Consider the following 19,492-nt stretch of genomic DNA (forward strand, 5'->3'; position numbering starts at 1 on the left):
CCTTACCCTTGTGTGGAACTCGTTTTCAACCTTATCCACGAAGCTGTATAACGTTTTTTTTTGTCCAACAACGAGGCAGCATCTCGGAGACAAAAAATCACGCTCAATCCGAGAGAAAACGAGAGTTAGTTAGTTCTAGCTTAACTTCCGGGTGTCGTATCTGTGTATAGAAATTAAGATGCCGATTAGCACGATGCTCACTGCGAATAACTTGGTCTCCCATATTCCTTAGCAGTCTTATCCAGTATATAGGTAAGTGTAAATGCTATGTCTAAAATCCAAGGTTAGAGGAAGATAACGAACGCAGGAGCACGACGTCAAATGCCTCCACCTGTCTCGAGTCGCACTCCCAGCATTTGCGGCTATTGCCACTGCACTCGGCAATGTTAGCTTACTGCTGCCCACCCCGACTTACATTTATGTTACTTGGGGATTGAAAGAGCTACTTATGGGACCAGTCATGAGGTTGTGCATATTTTTTCAAGGAGATGCAGAGGGTTTATGAAGTGAACTGAAACAAAATTGTTTTAAGTGGTTGAGTAGTTATCAAATTACCCTTGTTTCGATACAGTTCCTACCCTAGCCATTGTGGGAAACCACATTTCAGTTTGCTAAATCACAAGATTTTCTTTTGAAATACTGCCAGCACCAGTGCAGCCACTGTCCTGTGTACCTTGTCTTGGGTTCTATTTTTTAAAGCCAGTTTATCATCTGAGGTAATAACTGTAGCTTACATGGAATACATTTCAGAATATCAAAAAATAAAAATGATTTTCTGATATTTTGGTCACAAATAGGAAGTGATGATATCTTCTTTTTAACTGATCTGGAGTTTAATTAGGATTGAAAATTCAAGAGTGTTGTTACTTGAATACTTTTACGTATTGATTTTTTTTAGCTTGGACAAAGTAAGAAGAGCCCCACTATTTAGTGGTAAGGTTTAAAAAGCCTTGAGAAGCACCCTATAGAGCAGTATGGTATAAAGATGTTATCAGCATTAAACAAATTAGTGGCGTGAAAGCTCATGGCAATGTAATAATTTTGTCTTCAGTTTTTCTGTCCTGTTCTGTCTGCCAAACAAATGAACTTGAGGCGTTGTTTAAGAAGAGTAAAGGCACCAGTCTCTGGTTTCCTAGTGTAGTAACTTCACCTAGAATGATATGGCTTCAATAATCTTATATGATGTATCTGACCCCAAATAACAGGCCTACCCAACTACCAGACTCGGCACTGAATTATCCCGAATTTACTGGTAGATCAGACCACACCACCCGTTTTCAAGGTGTGCGTCAGTACACATTTCGCAGTATCATACCCGGGAACAAATTTTGAGATGAGATGCACTACTTTCCAACCCCGCTGAGAATCATCACTATCACATTGCGTACTAGGCAAGTGCGGTGGAAATGGAAATCTAATGAGGGCCTCACTGCCTACACAACATCATTCTAGTTGAAATCACTGCTAGTTGGCAATAAGAGAAAATACTAGTAACCACATTGCAGAAAATTGTTTTTTTTTCTCATATATATGTTTGGTTGTAGTAACTTTGGTCGTCTTGATATTATACCTTTTGTTGAACATCTGGTTTTAAAGCAGTTTTAACAGAAAATGAGGGACTTTTGCAGCATTCCCCATACCATGTAACTTTGTGATATTCAATATCTTTTCTAAATTAATTTGTATGGTGACTTTGAGCAAGTAAATTAGTTTGGCAATTGATTTACTTATTTTGATATATTCCTTACATGAAGCTTAATGCCTTCCAAATATTATTAGAGCCAAGCTTATCGCTGTGGTGAAAATTTGCTATAATCTAAAAATTAAAGAACTGGAAGTTTTATTAAAAAAAGATAATAAATAACTCAATAAATTTCCAAATGAATTAATTTGAATAGTATAGAGGCTGATGAAAGTCACCACATAACTTTATTTTGATTGAAAATTATACCCCCCCCCCCACTTTCACTCTCTAAGGAAACGAGTCTTTTTCATATTTAAACTGAAAACATGCACAGAAAAAAAGGAAATAAGCATTACATTAACTATCCACTTATTAATTGGAAGTGTACCACATGGCTGTTGGGTTGTGATAATTCAAATTTTTTTCATGTCAAGTAAAAATTGCCTTCACTGCCAAGAAGAAACTTTTGAGCATGTAAGAGGGATAATAAGAGGAAAGCAGCATGACAATAATTACAAAAAGTGGGGTTTATATTATACAGGCCATCTGGTAAATGTTGTAAGGCCATACGCGTGGATAACAGCAAACTGGTTTTCTTTTTCCTTTTTCTCCTGTTTTAGTAGTGGCAGTTGTAGTAGTAGTAGTGAAAGGTCCTTGCACATTGGAGGATTTGTCATGTTTTCAGGCAATTCAGTGTAAAACAGATCACATAAAACAGAAAAAGAACAACACTAACATCAGGTTTTGGCAAATAATGTATACCTTGTATATTTAAGATAAATCATTGAGACACCATTCAGATATCTTCTCGACAACAGTGAGACTTTTCATCCATTAATAGATCCCTTTAAAATTGCATGGTGCATGGTTATAACTTACACGTTAAATATTTGTTATAAATACAGAAATGTGCCCTAGTTTAAGTTTCTCTCATTGATCTGTATTATAAATGTTCTTCAAAAGCATTGTAACAACTATTGAACTGGGTACGAGTTAGTGGGGCTGATGAAAATATGAAAATGTTCACCCTTAGAATTTTGAACAAGGAGTTTTAATGTAGATCCAAATATTGATTTAAAAAAATGTGTGTGTGTGTATGTGTGTACACGTGTGTGTGTGTGTGTGTGTGTGTGTGTGTGTGTGTGTGTGTGTGTGATGTATAGCTGAAGTATAAATGGATAATTAATATTATGTCAAGAGGCAACTATATATGCAAAAGGTTAATATATATGAATTTTGGATTACCCTTGATATATTGCACTGGGATATCTATTCTTTTGTCATTTAAATTGTTTGTACAGAGCCTGCTTATTATGTATAACATTAGATAAAAAAGATTTTGCATCAATAAAGACTGTGGGAAGTTAGATAAGGGGCTCAGTTAAAGGCCCTAGTTTTGATGGATGAAGATAATGTTGAATTTAAATATGTGCATTTCTGGTTTTATTACCTTAGCCTTTGCAATAGTATTTAATCTTTATTGCATGCTCCTCTGGAGATAGAATGTTAATAACCTTGGGATATCTTTGTAAGCACATCGAGAACTCCATTAAATTGAAGTAGACACACTGTAATTTTTTTAACCTGTAGTTGTTTTCCTGATTCATTGCTGTACGTCACAAAATGCCATTCCAGAGTTCATCCAAATACAGTTTTCAGTGTAAAACATTTATAATGATATAAAGTTGTGCTATCATTTTAAGGTGGCACTGGTTAAAATTGACTATCCTGTCATGTAAACATTTTGATAGCCATTCTATGGGATCGTAGGATCTGCACCTTGTTTAGTTAAGTCAGTTAATTTGGTTTAATTGTGAGCCTGGAGCCAGGGAGCTCTGAGTGTTTCTCCAGTTGTATGGAAAAGAAGAAACATCTCATCAATAGGGTGAAGGAGAATTTTTCTTATTGAGCTACAGCTCATGGTTTCTAGTACAAAATCAAGCAGTTATAAAATAAGGGTTTTACTCAAAATAGCATTGTTTGACAAATATATTATAAGGATGTTTAAAAAGACTGCCTGTGTCTAGTCTCCTACTCCTATAATTATCTCTGTAATGATTTATATTTTCTTGACAACTGTATCATGGGACTTCAGTTGTACTTAGAAAATTTGGCATTCAATCCATATGTTTGGAAACTATGTTCAGTTTATTGCTGGAAAGGTATGTGTACACACTTTACTTGTAGGTGTCAGTGTATGATTCATCATGGTTTGTGGAATTTTTTCAAAGGAGACAAGGTGGAATTGATAAGTATTGTTATTTGCTTATACCCACTAGAAGCGGGGAAACTTTAGGTGTAAAATGGTAATGATTTACAATGGTCTGTTGACCTTACTTATATCTTATGTCATTTGTGCTGAATTTTAGATACAATGTAGATGTTCATGAAGTAATTTTGAAAAATGGTAGAACTTATTATTGCTGGATACTAAATCAAACCTCTGATGAATTTGTTATGATGAGTCACCAGTCCGAACAGTCTATCACTAAGAGACCTGGATTCCATTGGAGAAGAAATCTTAGTCTTTGATGGCTTTATTCTAAAAAATCTTGTCTGGTTAAATTGTGATCAGAAAGAATATCAAAGACTGTTTATGCATTATTTTACAGCCCAAGAAGTAAGTCCCAAGACCAAAACCTGTATCTTAAAATGGAGTTCTCCTCAATTTTCTTTATATATGTTAGCTGTCTTTGGTGAGATGACTACCTTACTTTAAGTGGGCTAATAATTTGTAAAATAGCCTGAGACTGCTATCGCTCAGAAGACTTGGTGTAGTCAGCTGCTAGTGTTTTGAAGACTTAATGCAATCAGCTAGAGATAACCCTGTATCTGAGGTAACAGGTCTCATAAACGATAATTGCGGTTTCTGATTGCGTATGCTGAAATAATGACTCAAACCACAACTTCATGATGCTAATGAAAAAATAGTGGTTCTCATCTATCACATAAAATATCACAAAGTTTTTGGCCAGGTTTTATACAGATTTTATACTTTTATCTTGCTGTTTAAATACAGATTTTTTTCAACCCAAACTATTTTCAGTGTCCTCTTGAGAATCTCTAACATGCACAGAACAAACAGAACGTGTAGGTAAATGGATACATGGTTCATGAAATTATGGTTTGGGTCGTTAATTTAGCAAGGACCCGCATTATTTCAAATTGTGGCTGACTACTAGGGTTGGACAGGGGATGATGAATATGATTATTTTTTTGTGATATTGATATAGGCCATTTATCTTTCATTTTATGTTTTAAACATTTAATTGTTGTCAAATAAGTTCAACAAGAAGAAATCCATGCACTTAGAATGCATTTGAAATCCTATCATTTGCATCTTTAAGCATGCTTAAAATTTTTGAGTTTTGTAAAATGTGGATATGGTATTATGATTCAAAATAGTAATAGCTTTATATTTGTTTTGCTGGTGTCCAAAAACTGTTTTTTGATAAGAACTAACATATCGCCTGTAAAGCTAGAGGTCTACAAAGGAACACTACATCACTGTTGCTTGCCTCTTTTAATACTATTCCAATCAGCACACTCTATATTGATGACTTGTCCTGCTTCTGCAGCACTGAGAAGTATTCTATAACAATTGATCATGTGTCTCATGCTTTTTTTTTTCAGGGCTACCGAGTAGTTGCAGATATTTTCATCTCTATATAATATATACGTGTATGGTAGGAGAATCATGGGGAACTGCCTAGGGAAGGAGGAGAAGATCAAGACGCAAGCACCACCCAGTAGAGAGGTTGCCCAGGGGGAAAATGGCTCGGTTGTGTTAAACCCGAGCAATGTAACAGTCACGTTCAACAATCCTCAAACAACCAACAGGCCCTTGCCTGATGTGCCAAAAACAAAACCAGGTAAGTTTCTATATGTGTAGATCAAACAACATTATGTCAGATTTGTATAAAAATTACGAAATACATTTTTTTGTGGTGCACATCTACTTACATAAGCTTGGACAAGTAAAACTTTTTATTCATCCAGGTACTGACTTAAGGTTTTTTTTATGCCATTTACTTATATGCCAAAATAACAGGCACCTGTATTAAAAAAGAAATGAGCTGTCAAAAAATGTCTCTAAAAATGAGAAAAGGAAGTGAATGAATTTGATGAAGACCCTGAAAAGATTCTATATTTGATGCATTGAGTATTAAGGCTTCAAAAGAAGTTGTGCAGTTACAGCAAAACCTATCAAACATATAACATAACCAATATTGCTCAGTGGTTCCTTGGTTGAGCCACTGCTGTTGTTTTATATGCAGACACGGAATGTTTTTGAATAGATACTAATTTGCTGTCTGTCTTAATTGTCACTTTCTGCGGTGCTGTCTGACATGTTATTTGTGTAGTACTTTAAATTTACTTTGTCCCTTTGTTTTATAAAATTCTTGATTCCTTTAGAGATTGTCATGATGGGGTTATTTTTTACTTAAGTTATTGAATTTTTAGCATTTTTACATGTATTTTGGCAAAGTTTGCCTCATACATGTCAAGTTGTATCTATTTTCATTAGTTCATATTTGCTGAGTGGTTTTGTTTTACAAAAATACTGGTTTCTTTTAAAAATAAACATAATGATGTCATATTTTGATGGAAATTCATTTGTGTAGTCTTTTGATTATGTTATATGCTTAAACTTTTCAATTTCTACACTTACTTGAGCTATACCTAAACAAAGCTTTGGATCACTAATGTGACCTTCCTCAGTGCGTGTTATTCTGAGACCGTATTCACAACAATGGCAACCCGCTTAAAAGGTTGCTGTTAAATCTCCTTATATATACTGAATAGATTCCCCCATTGGATTACGCAGCAAGCATTCAGGTGGGTCTATCATATTTGATCCACGGACAAGTTAGTTTGCTGTTGTGAATGTGCCCTGAGACTGAGCACTCATCTGAATTCACTAGTGTCTCAGTAATAATGCTGTCCTATATGTGAGGCAATTGATGGTTCTCCATGTCTCCATTGAGGCTGTGGGCACAGATCTGTATTCTGTCTATAAATGTGTCTAAAAATCCTCCCCCCCCCTTTCTCATACAGTGATGGGTCCTTGTCCAAGAACTTTATTGCTTCCTATGGGATCTGATGCCCTGGTTTCTCTGAGTAAACATATTTAGAGTCCTCTGATGTGGTGGAGCTTCCGTCTCTTATGTTGACTTGACTTGTGTGGGTTGGTGCATTGTCCTTGTGAAGTTGATTTTGTTGGGGTATGCCTCTTCCATAAAAAGTTGTATCAAAACAGTTGTAAGCAGCAATATGACGCTACATGAAATCAGTAGCTAGGACATACATCAAGTGTGGTGCATTTCACTTTGACTGGAAAATGTATGAGGCTCAAAACAGTTTCACATCCTCTTGCACAATTTTCTTAAGTGGTTTACTGTACAAATTGGATAATTTTTTCCCATGTTTACCAAAATTTGCCCATTTACTTTAAAATAGAGCAATGGAAATGACTGTTTTTCTATTTAGTATCAGTATATTTGCTAGCTTTGCTGTCTAGAAATTATATAAATTGGGCTTCTGTGAAGACCAGACATTTTTAACAAGTGTATTCCACCCTCTGCAATTACTCACTGTTATATGAATGAGAGACCTGTTGTGTTGATTGGCCTATTGCATGTAGCCATACAGGTATTACTGAAAGGCATTTCATGATAGGTAACAGGAGGCTCCCCAACAAAATATTGTTGCTATGCAATCAATTAAGGAGATGCATTAATTTTCAAAACAATGAAATTTGTCACAAAGCCACAAAGAAGAATTTGCTATCTAAATCTCTTTGCCTGTCAGGGTTTGCTGTAATCACATTGCCTTCAGTGTCTTTGACAATGCTAATGGGATTCAGTTGGCACAAATGTGTGCTCTTTTTGGTGATTATCAGTGTTCCATTTCAGTATTGTTTTCTCTTCCTCTGTATTTATATGCTAAAAACTGCAGTGCAGGATTTTACTTTGAGCAGAAATCTGTTACAGGCTATACAGGGAACATGTTATCAAAGACCAGTCCAGACTTAATCTGTGTTGTAGCCTGTAGATTGAAGGCATTCCTTGAAATCTAGAAAAATGAAAGTCTCCTTTTGATCCTGTATGTGATAGCAACCTCATGACCCACTTATGCACAACACCTACTTGTCTGCTGGAGCCACACCTGCCCTTCAAAAAGGGTGACTAACTGGAAGCTTGGAGTTATTGGATAGCGTGCCACTGATATCTGCATGACAGTTTTTGTATTCAGCTACCACTTTACATTTCATTCTATCACACGTTTACGGAGCATTCTTTACCAAAGAAGTGATTGTATTGCAGTGTTATAGCATATATTAATCTGATACTGCACCAGCAACTGAACTAATGTGATGCAGTAAACATTTGAATTGTCAGAATAATAATAATTATTATTATAATGATGATAATAATAATAAAAGTCTATTGAACTCATTAAACACACATGATCCATAGTATCTCAGTCATTAAATGTTACACTTTTCAGTGTTTAAAAGATAAATCTTAAAGGCTGTTAATCTTTAGCACCTGTTATCTCAGACTGAAAATATAGGTCTATCTCAAGTGTATATCTGTCAGTAAATCAGACCTGTACCTAAGTGCAGTATATACCACTTCAGTTTATAGGCACACACTTTCACAGTGGCTATACTAATACATCATCAAGTGGTTGTGATATGATAGTTAATACTGTTGTTGAACTTATAATGCATGCTCTTGTTGTGTTTTGAAAAAGAAAATAGCACTGCATATTATTATTATTATTATTTATTATTATTGTCAAATTTGCTAAATGTATTACACTTTGACTATGCACCTTTCAGCAGCAGTAGGACATTTAATCCATACAGTACATAATGTCTTGTTATGTACACTTTTGTTCTTTTGTTTATAAATTGTATGGCTTTGTTTTTATTTTGATTATATTTTCATTTATTTTATTTTGATATATTTAAATAGATTAGATAAATTAATTTTTTACTGCATCTTTGAGATAAGTGTTTAAGCTTATGTATGTCTTTAACATTGAATTTTTAACATCTTTAAGTTATTATTATTTTACAGAATGCATAAACGTATAAATGTTTTATTAAGTACAGTAGGAAGTCTACTTCATAGCTATGTGTTAAGTGAGGGGAGATTTACTACAAATGGTGTTTCTTGCATAACCCACCTTATGCCATAGTGATTGTCAGTCTTTTTTCAGCTTCTCTCTCTCTCTCTCTCTCTCTCTCTGTATATATATATATATATATATATATATATATATATATATATATATATATATATATATATATATATATAAACAAGTATTCTGGCAAAGTCAGCTCACAACTCCTATCCTCCAATTCAATATTAGCTTACATTTAAACTGATTCCTGGCATAACCAAGCTATTTCGACAATAAATAGTGCTCGTTGCCTTTCTCAAGGCATTACTGCATGGCTGTGACCTGCTCATTTTTCCACTTCCTTAATATGAGGATGTAATTCATGAATTTAAGACATTGATTTTTTAATTTGAGAAAGTAGCTTTACGTCAATTATATAATGACCATTCTTTTTAAATTTCCATCACTGCCATCTCACTGGATTTGTCTGACATTCATGTTTACATTTTCATGTTCTTTATTGTAAATATAATAAAATACAAGTATATTTATATATATTTGTAACTTGTTATTGTTCCAGGGGCCTACATTGTTAAAGCTTTATATGACTATGAAGCAAGGACAGAGGATGATCTCAGCTTTCACAAAGGAGACAAAATGGAAGTTATTGGTGACAGGTAAGAGCAAGACCAAGGCAGTTAATGTTTAGTCAAGTCATAATTTGTGCATGATTCATTAATTCAGGGAAAATACCAGGGTATTTTTCCACCTTTTGTGAAGTTCAAGGAAGGAGGAAATACTCATTTCATTGAAAGATCCTGATATGATTCATATTTAAATTTGAATAAACTTAAAACTTCCATTTACCATTGTCTAAATTTTTGAAAAAAATATTAACTTTTTTTGTGGCATGTTAATTTTCAGTACAACCTCACTTTGATTTTCACTCAGGAAAGACAATTATATCAATATGAGCATGAAGTTGTGCGGACACTTCAAAGCTTTGTTGCACCCAAAATGGACAGTTTTGTTATAGAGTGACTGCTGTTTGTTTGACACTTGTACAGTTACTTTTTACATAGGAATGATTAATAGCTATTAAGATAACATAAAGATTATTGCAGGTCAGAGACAACGACCACAGTTTGCACCCCCACATGAAGAGTTAGTTGTCATGTAGATGTGTTTAGGATGGTCACCATAGGTTATTGAATTAAATATTTGCTGCCAAATATCATGTGAGCAAGGACAGTGGTTCAACTCACTTCTTACATTAAAAATGCAAATTTGAATACATTTGAAGCTTACTTTGACAACCTAAACATAAAGTCTTTATGTATACTCACAGGGATTTGTATACACTGTGCCAAATTTATCAACTGTCAGAGTTCTCTATTGCTCTTTGATAGATGAAAGCAAAGCTACTGAGTCACACACATTCCTTGGATATGCTGTACAATTTATTTGAAAAAACTACCAATCAGAATTTATTTATTTATTTTTTTGGTTGTCTTGGTTTTTAAGTATTACATCTCATGATCTGTACAAAGAGCCATGGAGATATTGAGGTTAGATAGGCAGCAAGTCTGTGGACATTGGACCAGGAAGTCTTGTGTTTACCAGTTATTTCATCCCACCTAATAAGTAAACCCCTGTGCCAACCAGACTTAGGCTGATCAATTTGTGTACACAGCTGATAAGATTAGACGCGGGGTCATGTTTTTTTGCTGATTTAGCTGAATTATAAAGACAACTCCAGTAAAACTTCTTCAGAGATGAATTTGTTGTAAATTGTTTAAAAGTACTGAAATAAAGAAGTTTTCCAGTTGACAGGAGATTGGAATGGTTATAACCAATAAATTCAGGATAAAATCACTGTATTCAGCATGTCAGCAGTCTTTTAAATTTCATTCCTTATACCAGTTTTGTTTAGAGAGTTGGCTTGAATCGTCTTGTAAGTGGCTAGCCCATATATGTAGAACTCTGTGAATCATAATGTAGGTTTGGGCCTGTATGTGTAATAATAAGGAATTTATTATCTGCTTTACTTAATACTTTTTTCAACAGTAGAAAAGAACGGTTAGACACCTTGTAGCTACAAGTACTATTATTGCATTGATTTACAAAGTTAAATTGATAACACTATTGACCTATTGGTCTCTTCAACAGCTGTGCAGAGGCTTATGAAAATTAAGCATCTGTATGCTCAAGTCTAAAAAGGTTACAAAATAGAATAAAAAAACAGGTTTTTGAAATAGCAATGATTAATTTCAAGTATCTATGAAAATTTATAAACCTGCACACCCAAGTTAACATAATTTGTTTGTACATTTAACCTAATTGGTAAATCAGTATGTGACTGACCCCAATTTTTAAGGAATCACATGTCATTTTTTGCTCTTAGTTTCTTCAAAAGGGAAAATGCAATGGGTATAGGTTTGTTAAGTGGAAGTTTACAATGGACCCCAGGAAGAACCTTAAATTTTGTTGTTTTTGTACTCTAAAATTACCCACACTGGTGATTTAACATTTCCTCCATCCTAAAAGATACCCTGAAATTTATCGGCTATCCTCATTAAATATTGTATCTTTAAATCACCATTAACTTTTCCGTCTGCATCCAGAACTGCATCCAGATGTGTGCCTATTGCCGTCTTCCATCCCTTTTTGTTGTCTGGGGCATCCCACGGTGTCACTGTAGAAAGAAAGAAAAAATTTTTTTTCGACCAACCATAGAAAGTCACCACTTGTTAACTTATTTATCGATTTTGTCTGGCCTTTGAGTGGCTTTTTTTATTATAAGGAGTGGAATTTATGGTATCTGATGGATGAACTTGATGAATCTATCAGAGGAAAGGAGTGTTACAGAGGAATTATTTGCCTAGGCCTTGATATGTAACCTTACCACACACATTGGCAATATTGTTTTTTTAGCACAATAATATATGACAGATCATACAAATTCATTTTATGTGAAATTAAAAAGAAATATCAAAAAAATATTTTCCAGTTTGGTTTATATTTGAATAAAGAAATGACTCAGAATTAAATTTCTCTGTCTGAAGTTCTGTAAATTAGCACAGCTTCAGCTTGACTGCTGAAGACGTGTTTATTGTCACTGTTTTATTACTTACATAATATAAAATGAGGTTTTCTTTTTCTTTTTTTTTTCTTCCAGTGAGAACATGGATTGGTGGTTGGCCCGTCATTTGGTGACAGGAGAGGAAGGTTACATTCCCAGTAACTATATCACTAAAGATGATGATTCCACAGAGTCACAAGAGTAAGTCTGGCGCTTAGTGCCTGTATTACAGCAGCCTGAATGGAAAGCTTTGTGGTGTTTTCTAGGAAACAGAAGATAAAGTTACATCAGAGCCATGCTTCGAACTCATAGATTCAGCTGAATTGATGCTAAATCAGTCATGTTACAATTATTGCTCAACATTATTTTGTACATTTATCATGGTGGTGGTCTGAAAGACTAATGTTGGTAATGGAAATGAGTTGAAATGTGCACCAGTGTTCAAGACCTCCAACATCTTTATTTGTCTTGTGCTAAAGTATAGATTTTTAGCTGGTGTAGCAGACAAAAAAGTAGATGACTGTACAGTCGGTGCAGAATGACTGCTTACACATGGTTATTTTGACTGGATCAAATCGATCTAAAGGTTGAGTCAGAGAACCTTCTGTGTATCTCCTGAGATAGTGATTGTTTGTTTAGAGCTTCTGTGCTTTCACAATGATAAAATTACATCATATCATTTGACTCACCGCAAAACCAATATACACTGGATTGTATGAATTGCTTCTTGTGGCATTTTTACAGACAGGCACTGTAAGACACTATATATTGTTTCACCTAAGTCTGTCAGTTTCATTGCCATGCCTCCATCATGCCCAAATGTCATTGAATCAATTTCTTTTTTATAAACTCATAAAACAGCCTGATTTTGTCACTGATGTGAAAACCTTAGGAAAAATCTATTCTATGGTGAACAGTTGTGAGTCATCAAATGTAATTATCTAGAGTCATAAATGGATTATCCATCATTATGTTTTTTTAAAAACAATTTCTGTTGTATCTCCACGGTTCATTTTTTTCAGCTGGTATTATAACATAGACAGAAGAGAGGCAGATAAACAGTTATTGCTTCCTGGCAATCCAAGAGGAACATTCCTTGTCCGTTCAAGCTCAGGTATATAAAAAAGGGAGGTGGGAGAGAAAAAATGTCTTTACTGAGACTTTTTTTTGTGTATTCAATTTTAATTAAAAATAATACAAGTCCTAACTCACATCTTATAAATGATCTAAAAAACACAAAACACATATTTCTGTCTTTGTTGGTTTGTTAGATAATAGTCAGGTGTTACGGGTAGATTTTTTTGAAATTTTAAAGAAAGGTCAAAAATGAGATAATTTAGAATCAAGTGAATTTTGGTGATCCATTGATTAATTGATTTCTAATAATTAATATTGAACTGCCTTAGAGGATATTCAGTGAGAGCTTTTCTAGTATTCTCATGTCATAGATTTGGATCCAGCAGTTGTTTGCAACAGGTAACATGTATAAGTATATATTTTTTTATAATTTGGGAAAGTGAAAATCTTTCATCTGAAAAATTGGTTAGAACAGAATTAAAAAATCACTATAATCTCTTTCCAGACAAGAGCTCATATGCACTGTCAGTGAGGGATTTTGACATGAAGAGCAATGACGTTGTCATTAAACACTACCGCATGAGGAGGCTGGACAATGGTGGCTTTTACATCAGTCCCAAGAGAACATTTGGGACCATCACAGAGTTGATCAATCACTATATGGGTGAGCAGGGCAATACTGTTTTATGTGGAAAACAGTAACAATCTTCATTAATTGGAACAATTGTCTACTTTGTCAAGCAGTGTGTTTTTTTTAACTTCTTAAACCTACAACTTCTCTATAGTCAGTGTTTTAGGATCTAACTTTTGGATACCAGGTTATTATTGGAACTCAAGTTGTCCTATTAAACAACATATTATAAACATAATACAGTCTGCGACGTTAGGCACTAGCCCGAGGCAATTGCCCACCTAAAGTGGCACCGGGCTAGTGCCTAAGTTGAAATTTTATAAAGCACTAGCCCGAACGGGCTACTTGAAATTTTGAGCCTTTTGTAACACTCAGTAAGATTTCAAAAATATAAGTCGCCAGTCTTCTTTGTCCCTGCCTCTAATTTGACGTTTCTAGATAGTATGATGTGCCTCTCAATTGAAAAAACTCACACCTTGCTCAAACTACTGAATATTGATTAGTTACTATAAATAACTTCACTGTAGTTATTTATAGCAGCAGTCTGTCTGATCAGCGTGTCGGCATCTTTTTATTTGACCAGTTTGTTGTCATGACTACAAATTGCTGTCAATCAAGTTACTGGATCAGACCGGAATTCCTTGGTACTAGCAACAGGTTTTGTCAAAACAACACTGTCTCTGAAGCAAGTGTAATGTATGCATTATCTCATAGAACATTTGGGTTAGGACCACTTAGCAGACTGAGGGGTGTAGTATTCTATTTCCTTTTTTGTTTATATTTTTTATTTATAATTTTAATATCCACCAGTTAATACATTTTCCTTTGCTTATTGCCTTTTAAAAACAATAAGACCCTGGCAGTTACATGTGACATAAATACCCTATGAACTATACTTGACAATGTGGGATAGTTCGGTTAATGCCATGGCTACCCCTCCACACTTGTCCTGGTAAAGTCCTTGAAAAGTTGTTTTTACAAATGTATAACCAAAAGAATTGTAACCAAAAAAATTGCAAGACGTTTGTTTAATTACCCTTACAGCACCTATGTATTTTAAATTAGAAGTATCACCTATGTATTTTAAATTAGAAGTATTATTTCTAATTACCGATGTAATTAGAAATAAATTGTTAGAAAAGAGCTATTATCAATAAAAAGAAAAGGAATTAAAAAAAAGATTTTGATTGTATATAAAAATGGAAAAAAAGGTATTATAAAAATATGAAAAGTAAGGGTAACTATATTCAGTATTACATATTAAAAAGGGAATTTTTTCAATATTAAATAATTAAATATATATTTTAAATCGATTTTACCACCCCATCAACTGAAAATTAACCTGATTGACTTTGTTATTCACTTGCTCTACTTCTATAATAAGGTTTACAAGAAAGTACAGTATGGTACCACAACTCTTTACAACATCTGCTTAAACTTTTTAAATGAATTATTTAAATTGGGCTAGTGTTTTTTGGTTCGGGCTAGTAAAGTTTGAGAGTCTGCTAGCCCGAAGGGCTAATAGTCTAAAACGTTTTTGGCACAGACTGATAATATGACGTCTCTTATTTATCACATTACTGATTTCAGAGGGATCTGATGGCCTTTGCTGTCAGCTTACAAACCCATGCCCTAAGATACGTCCAGTGGTGCCTTTTAGAGAACTGGAAATCAATAGAAATTCCATTAAATTGATTAAAAAACTAGGAGCTGGGAACTTTGGAGAAGTATGGGCTGGTAAGTGAATAGAAATTGCTTTACATTAAATCCTTTCCCTTCTTGGGCAGGTCAAATCATTTCTTATTACATTTGAATGATGAAACACAAAGTTTCTGATTGATATTAGAGAGGAGTGAGACATAATGTGACAATCTTTGCTAAATTCAATTTATCCAGGGGTTTGTTGAAAGTGTGAAAGTGACAGCCTGTGGGTACCATCAGCTGACTGCTGTTCTGATAACACAGCACAGGCATGGTTTCCACATGGGTTTTCATCGTGTTTGATAGGGCATTAGAACATCCCAAAAAGACAGACAGAAGATATGATTCACCTTTGATAATTGCTGTGTCTCTGTTTCCGATCATTATTTAACTTAAAGATATTTTTGGGATTTTTTTTCCTATTTCCCATTTTATATCCCATTTCATGTGTTTGACCAAGATGAGTTGTATTTCCAGGCAAATGGAAGAATGTGGACACAGCAGTGAAACTACTGAAACCTGGATCTATGTCAGCAGACGCCTTTCTGGAGGAGGCAAAAATTATGCATAAATTACGGCATAACAATTTAGTCCAGTTGCTAGCTGTGTGCACAGACTCTGAACCTATATATATAATAACTGAACTTATGGTCAATGGAGCTCTACTGGACTACTTAAGAAAAGATGAAGGAAGAGCTTTACGACTTCAACAGTTTATAGATATGGCTGCTCAAGTATGTTTTTGGTGTTCTAGTTCAATGAATGAAAGAATGAAATTGGTATATACCAAGCTGCTGGATCTGTCATTGAGTTGATTAAAATTCTTGAATATCTAGTTTAGCTGAAACTGTTCCTCTATCAATTAAAATAAGAAGGCAAAACTTTCTACGATTTTAACATTTATAACAATTCTTCAGAACTTTTGAGTGTTCATGATCAGCATTACATATTAAATTGTCATTATTCCTATTGATGCTACAACATTTTCAATTTGAATGTTTCAGATTGCCTGCGGCATGGCATACTTAGAAGAGGAAAACTTTGTCCATAGGGATTTACGAGCTGCCAACATTTTAGTTGGTGAAAACAATGTAGTAAAAATAGCAGACTTTGGTCTAGCTAGATTAACAGCAAAGAAGAATGATGATGGAGAAGAAGAAAATGTGTATGAGGCTAATGAAGGTATTGAAATGTAATAATTTAATTTACAGAAACAACGTTTTGGATTAGAAGTTCATTATTTTGCTTGCCAGATTCGAAAAGTGATCTAACATGACTGATGTTCAATAAAGGTGATCACTCCAATGGATATGCACTAAGCTCCCCAGATATCATCTGGAAACTTTTCTGTTTATATACAGACACAATATGTATGTTGGAAACAAATAACTTGGAAGTTACATGCTTTACATCTTAGCCAATAAATAGAAATCTGATTGCTAATTAGGTGCAACCATAACAGTTATGATTTAAAATATTAATAAATCCTGATGATTTTTTCAGCCACAAAATTCCCAATCAAGTGGACTGCCCCGGAGGCAGCATGGGATAGGCGGTTCACCATTAAATCCGATGTCTGGTCATTTGGAATCTTACTGTATGAAATGGTCACATATGGAAGGGTACCATATCCAGGTAAACTGAATTCTGACTTTAAACTTAATTTCAAACTTTATTTCACAGATCTTAGAAATAAGGGAAGGTGAGTGCATTTTATTCTCTGGTGCATGGGTCAATATTGTGATTTCAAACTTGGGAACACACTATGCGTAAGAGACTGCCAGAACATGCTGTTGATCTGGACTCGGTAATGCTACTAACAGAAGAGTTACGGATCAGGTTTTTTCAAGATAACTTTGGTGTCAGAAGTTAACATGAGCTCACTTTTTGTGTCTCAGAGATTGACGTCTTCACAGTTTCCAGTGTACCAGCACAATTTGGTACAGTCTCTTGCATCCTTATGATACCTTTAAGGGTAATTCCATATCAAAATAACCAATTTTTTGAAAACAGCAGAACCCCTAAGATTTGCTGATTTATTTTACTAAGGTTAAACATACATGTGTAAGGAGGTTTAAGGTTTGCTTTTAAAGGTAAAGGTTGATTCTATAGCCTTATATTAGTTCCCAGAAAAACAAGGTCAGCTATTTTCACAGTTTTATGCCTGGTCTTAATGGATCTGGTCAATGTGTACTAACCTGTGTGGGGAGCACAAAAGACAACAGTGTAAATGTGGCAATTTTTGAATTGATGTGTCTGGAAAGTAGCACTATGGCACTAATAAATATCAGCCACATTTATCACCACTAAAATATTTTTTAGATAGTGATGAAAAATAACACAAACTCTATCTTGAGAGTTAGTGCAATTGGTCGGATGTTGCAGGTTTAGAGTGCTGAAATCAATATTTTTCAAGATAGTATATTATTAAAAAAGAAGTGTATCCTTTTTTGCACCAAAGTGTTTAAAAGCACAGACATATCTGAAATGGACAATTGGTTGAAATGATATGGAATTACTTTTGTGATATAAAGATGCTTAACAATAATTTGCTAGAAGGACAATAGTCCATCTTTATATTAATTTTTTCTATCTCTTCTCCCCCATCAGACCCATTCTGCTGCAGTAAATTTTGCATTAATTATGAACTGCTGATTCATGGTCAATATCTTTAAAATAACTTGTATAATATCACCTTAAAAGGCCCTTTTTAAGGGTAAAGGATCATGCAATTATTATGTAGAAGGAAAAAAAATGAAATGCATCAGAAAAGCAGTCTTGCTTAATCAAACTTCTCTATGCATATAAAGGCGGCTTGTTGATTCAGCTTAAGGGGACAGTTCATGGAATTTGAAGGTTTTGGTAATTTTTATCATGCCACTTGTGGGGATATGTACTAGTTACGACACAAGTTGTCCACTGCGCCTCGCTAGAATTACGCTCTTGTATGTCGCATACAGTGGATGACAAGTAGTTGTAACAGACTTATACCAGGGTTGGCACCTTGAACAATGGGATGAGCGCACTTAAGTGTATGAAAATATAGGCAAGCCTGTTTGTGAAATATAAGTGCAATTATTGTTTGAAGCGCCAGCGTTGGTATAATTACTAGTACTTGTTATAGGAAGGTCTAAAGGATTTTAAGTCCAATGAACTGTCTCTTTGATAATTTTGCTTGTAGGTATGGACAACAGGACAGTACTGACCCAAGTAGAAAGAGGGTACCGGATGAAGAAACCACATAATGATGTAATAGAAGTCCCAGACTCGCTTTACGAGATGATGTTGAAAACTTGGGCCAAGGAGCCAGAGAACAGGCCAACATTTGCATATTTATACAGTTTCTTTGATGACTACTTTGTGGCCACAGAACCAGGATATAAGGAGACAGACAATTATTAAATGAATTAGTAGGCTTGATATAAAGGCAAGGATATTCTTAGTGTCAGTTGAAATATTATGTGTTGCTTTGTGGTGGTAAAAGGATTGTAAAGCCTAGATTATAGAACTTGTGGGATCATTTAAAGTGTAAATAACAAGTAGCACAATTTTTGAATTCATTAAATACAGTAGATAATAAGAAATTAAATGTTTTAGCACAACCATGTAACAAATTGATATTTGCTTATTGCTTCAAAGTAGCTATGTGACTTTCATTTATTTTCATTATCTTTTATGGCTATATTTATGTTTTACTAACTAACCCTCAGGAATGTGTTTTCCGCAGTGGTTGCATTCTCCTTGCACTGCTTTTACTTGAGAATGTGAATAGTGGTGTAATTACAAAGAAGAATGTAGATAAAAGTTGCATAATACCTACATTTGTTTTTTAGGACTAAAAAATAAAGAGGTAATGAAACAAGTGCAGCTTGGGTACAGAATGCCCAAACCTACCTCTCCGGAGTTCACTGTACCGAATGCCTTGTACGACAAGATGCTGGAGTGCTGGAAGGCGGACCCTGAAGAAAGACCATCATTTCATGAGCTCTTTGCTTATTTCACAGACTATGCTATTGACATGGGGGAAAACGAAAATGGTGATGAGGAATACAGAGGTCCTGAGGATTTTGGACATGATTACGCTGAAACCCCGGAGGAGGAGGAGATAAATTTGGGGCTAACTTACTGAATAGTAGTCAATATGCCTTTATTGCTGACTGTGGTAAGCAAATGCCACTAAATA

The 19,492-nt window shown here is 34.6% G+C and overlaps 1 protein-coding gene across 2 annotated transcripts; it reads left to right on the forward strand.

Annotated features, from left to right (window-relative positions):
• Positions 1–63: 63 nt before the first annotated feature.
• Positions 64–19,311, forward strand: LOC106171164 (tyrosine-protein kinase Fyn). Of its 2 annotated transcripts, XM_013551344.3 has the most exons (12): positions 64–252; positions 5,318–5,556; positions 9,399–9,495; positions 11,997–12,101; positions 12,923–13,014; positions 13,483–13,641; positions 15,199–15,345; positions 15,787–16,043; positions 16,314–16,491; positions 16,813–16,944; positions 18,491–18,736; positions 19,143–19,311. In XM_013551344.3, the coding sequence occupies exons 2-11, from the start codon at positions 5,382–5,384 to the stop codon at positions 18,709–18,711; spliced, it is 1,563 nt and encodes a 520-aa protein (XP_013406798.1). In that variant the 5' UTR covers positions 64–252; positions 5,318–5,381; the 3' UTR covers positions 18,712–18,736; positions 19,143–19,311. The 2 variants fall into 2 exon arrangements, with proteins under 2 accessions (XP_013406798.1, XP_013406799.1); XM_013551345.3 differs by lacking the exon at positions 19,143–19,311 and having other exon boundaries at positions 18,491–18,737.
• The last annotated feature ends 181 nt before the right edge of the window (positions 19,312–19,492 follow it).

The sequence above is a fragment of the Lingula anatina genome, chromosome 1 (assembly GCF_051362555.1).
Source record: "Lingula anatina isolate TDL-2025a chromosome 1, LinAna3.0, whole genome shotgun sequence".
Taxonomy (NCBI): Eukaryota; Metazoa; Brachiopoda; class Lingulata; order Lingulida; family Lingulidae; genus Lingula; species Lingula anatina.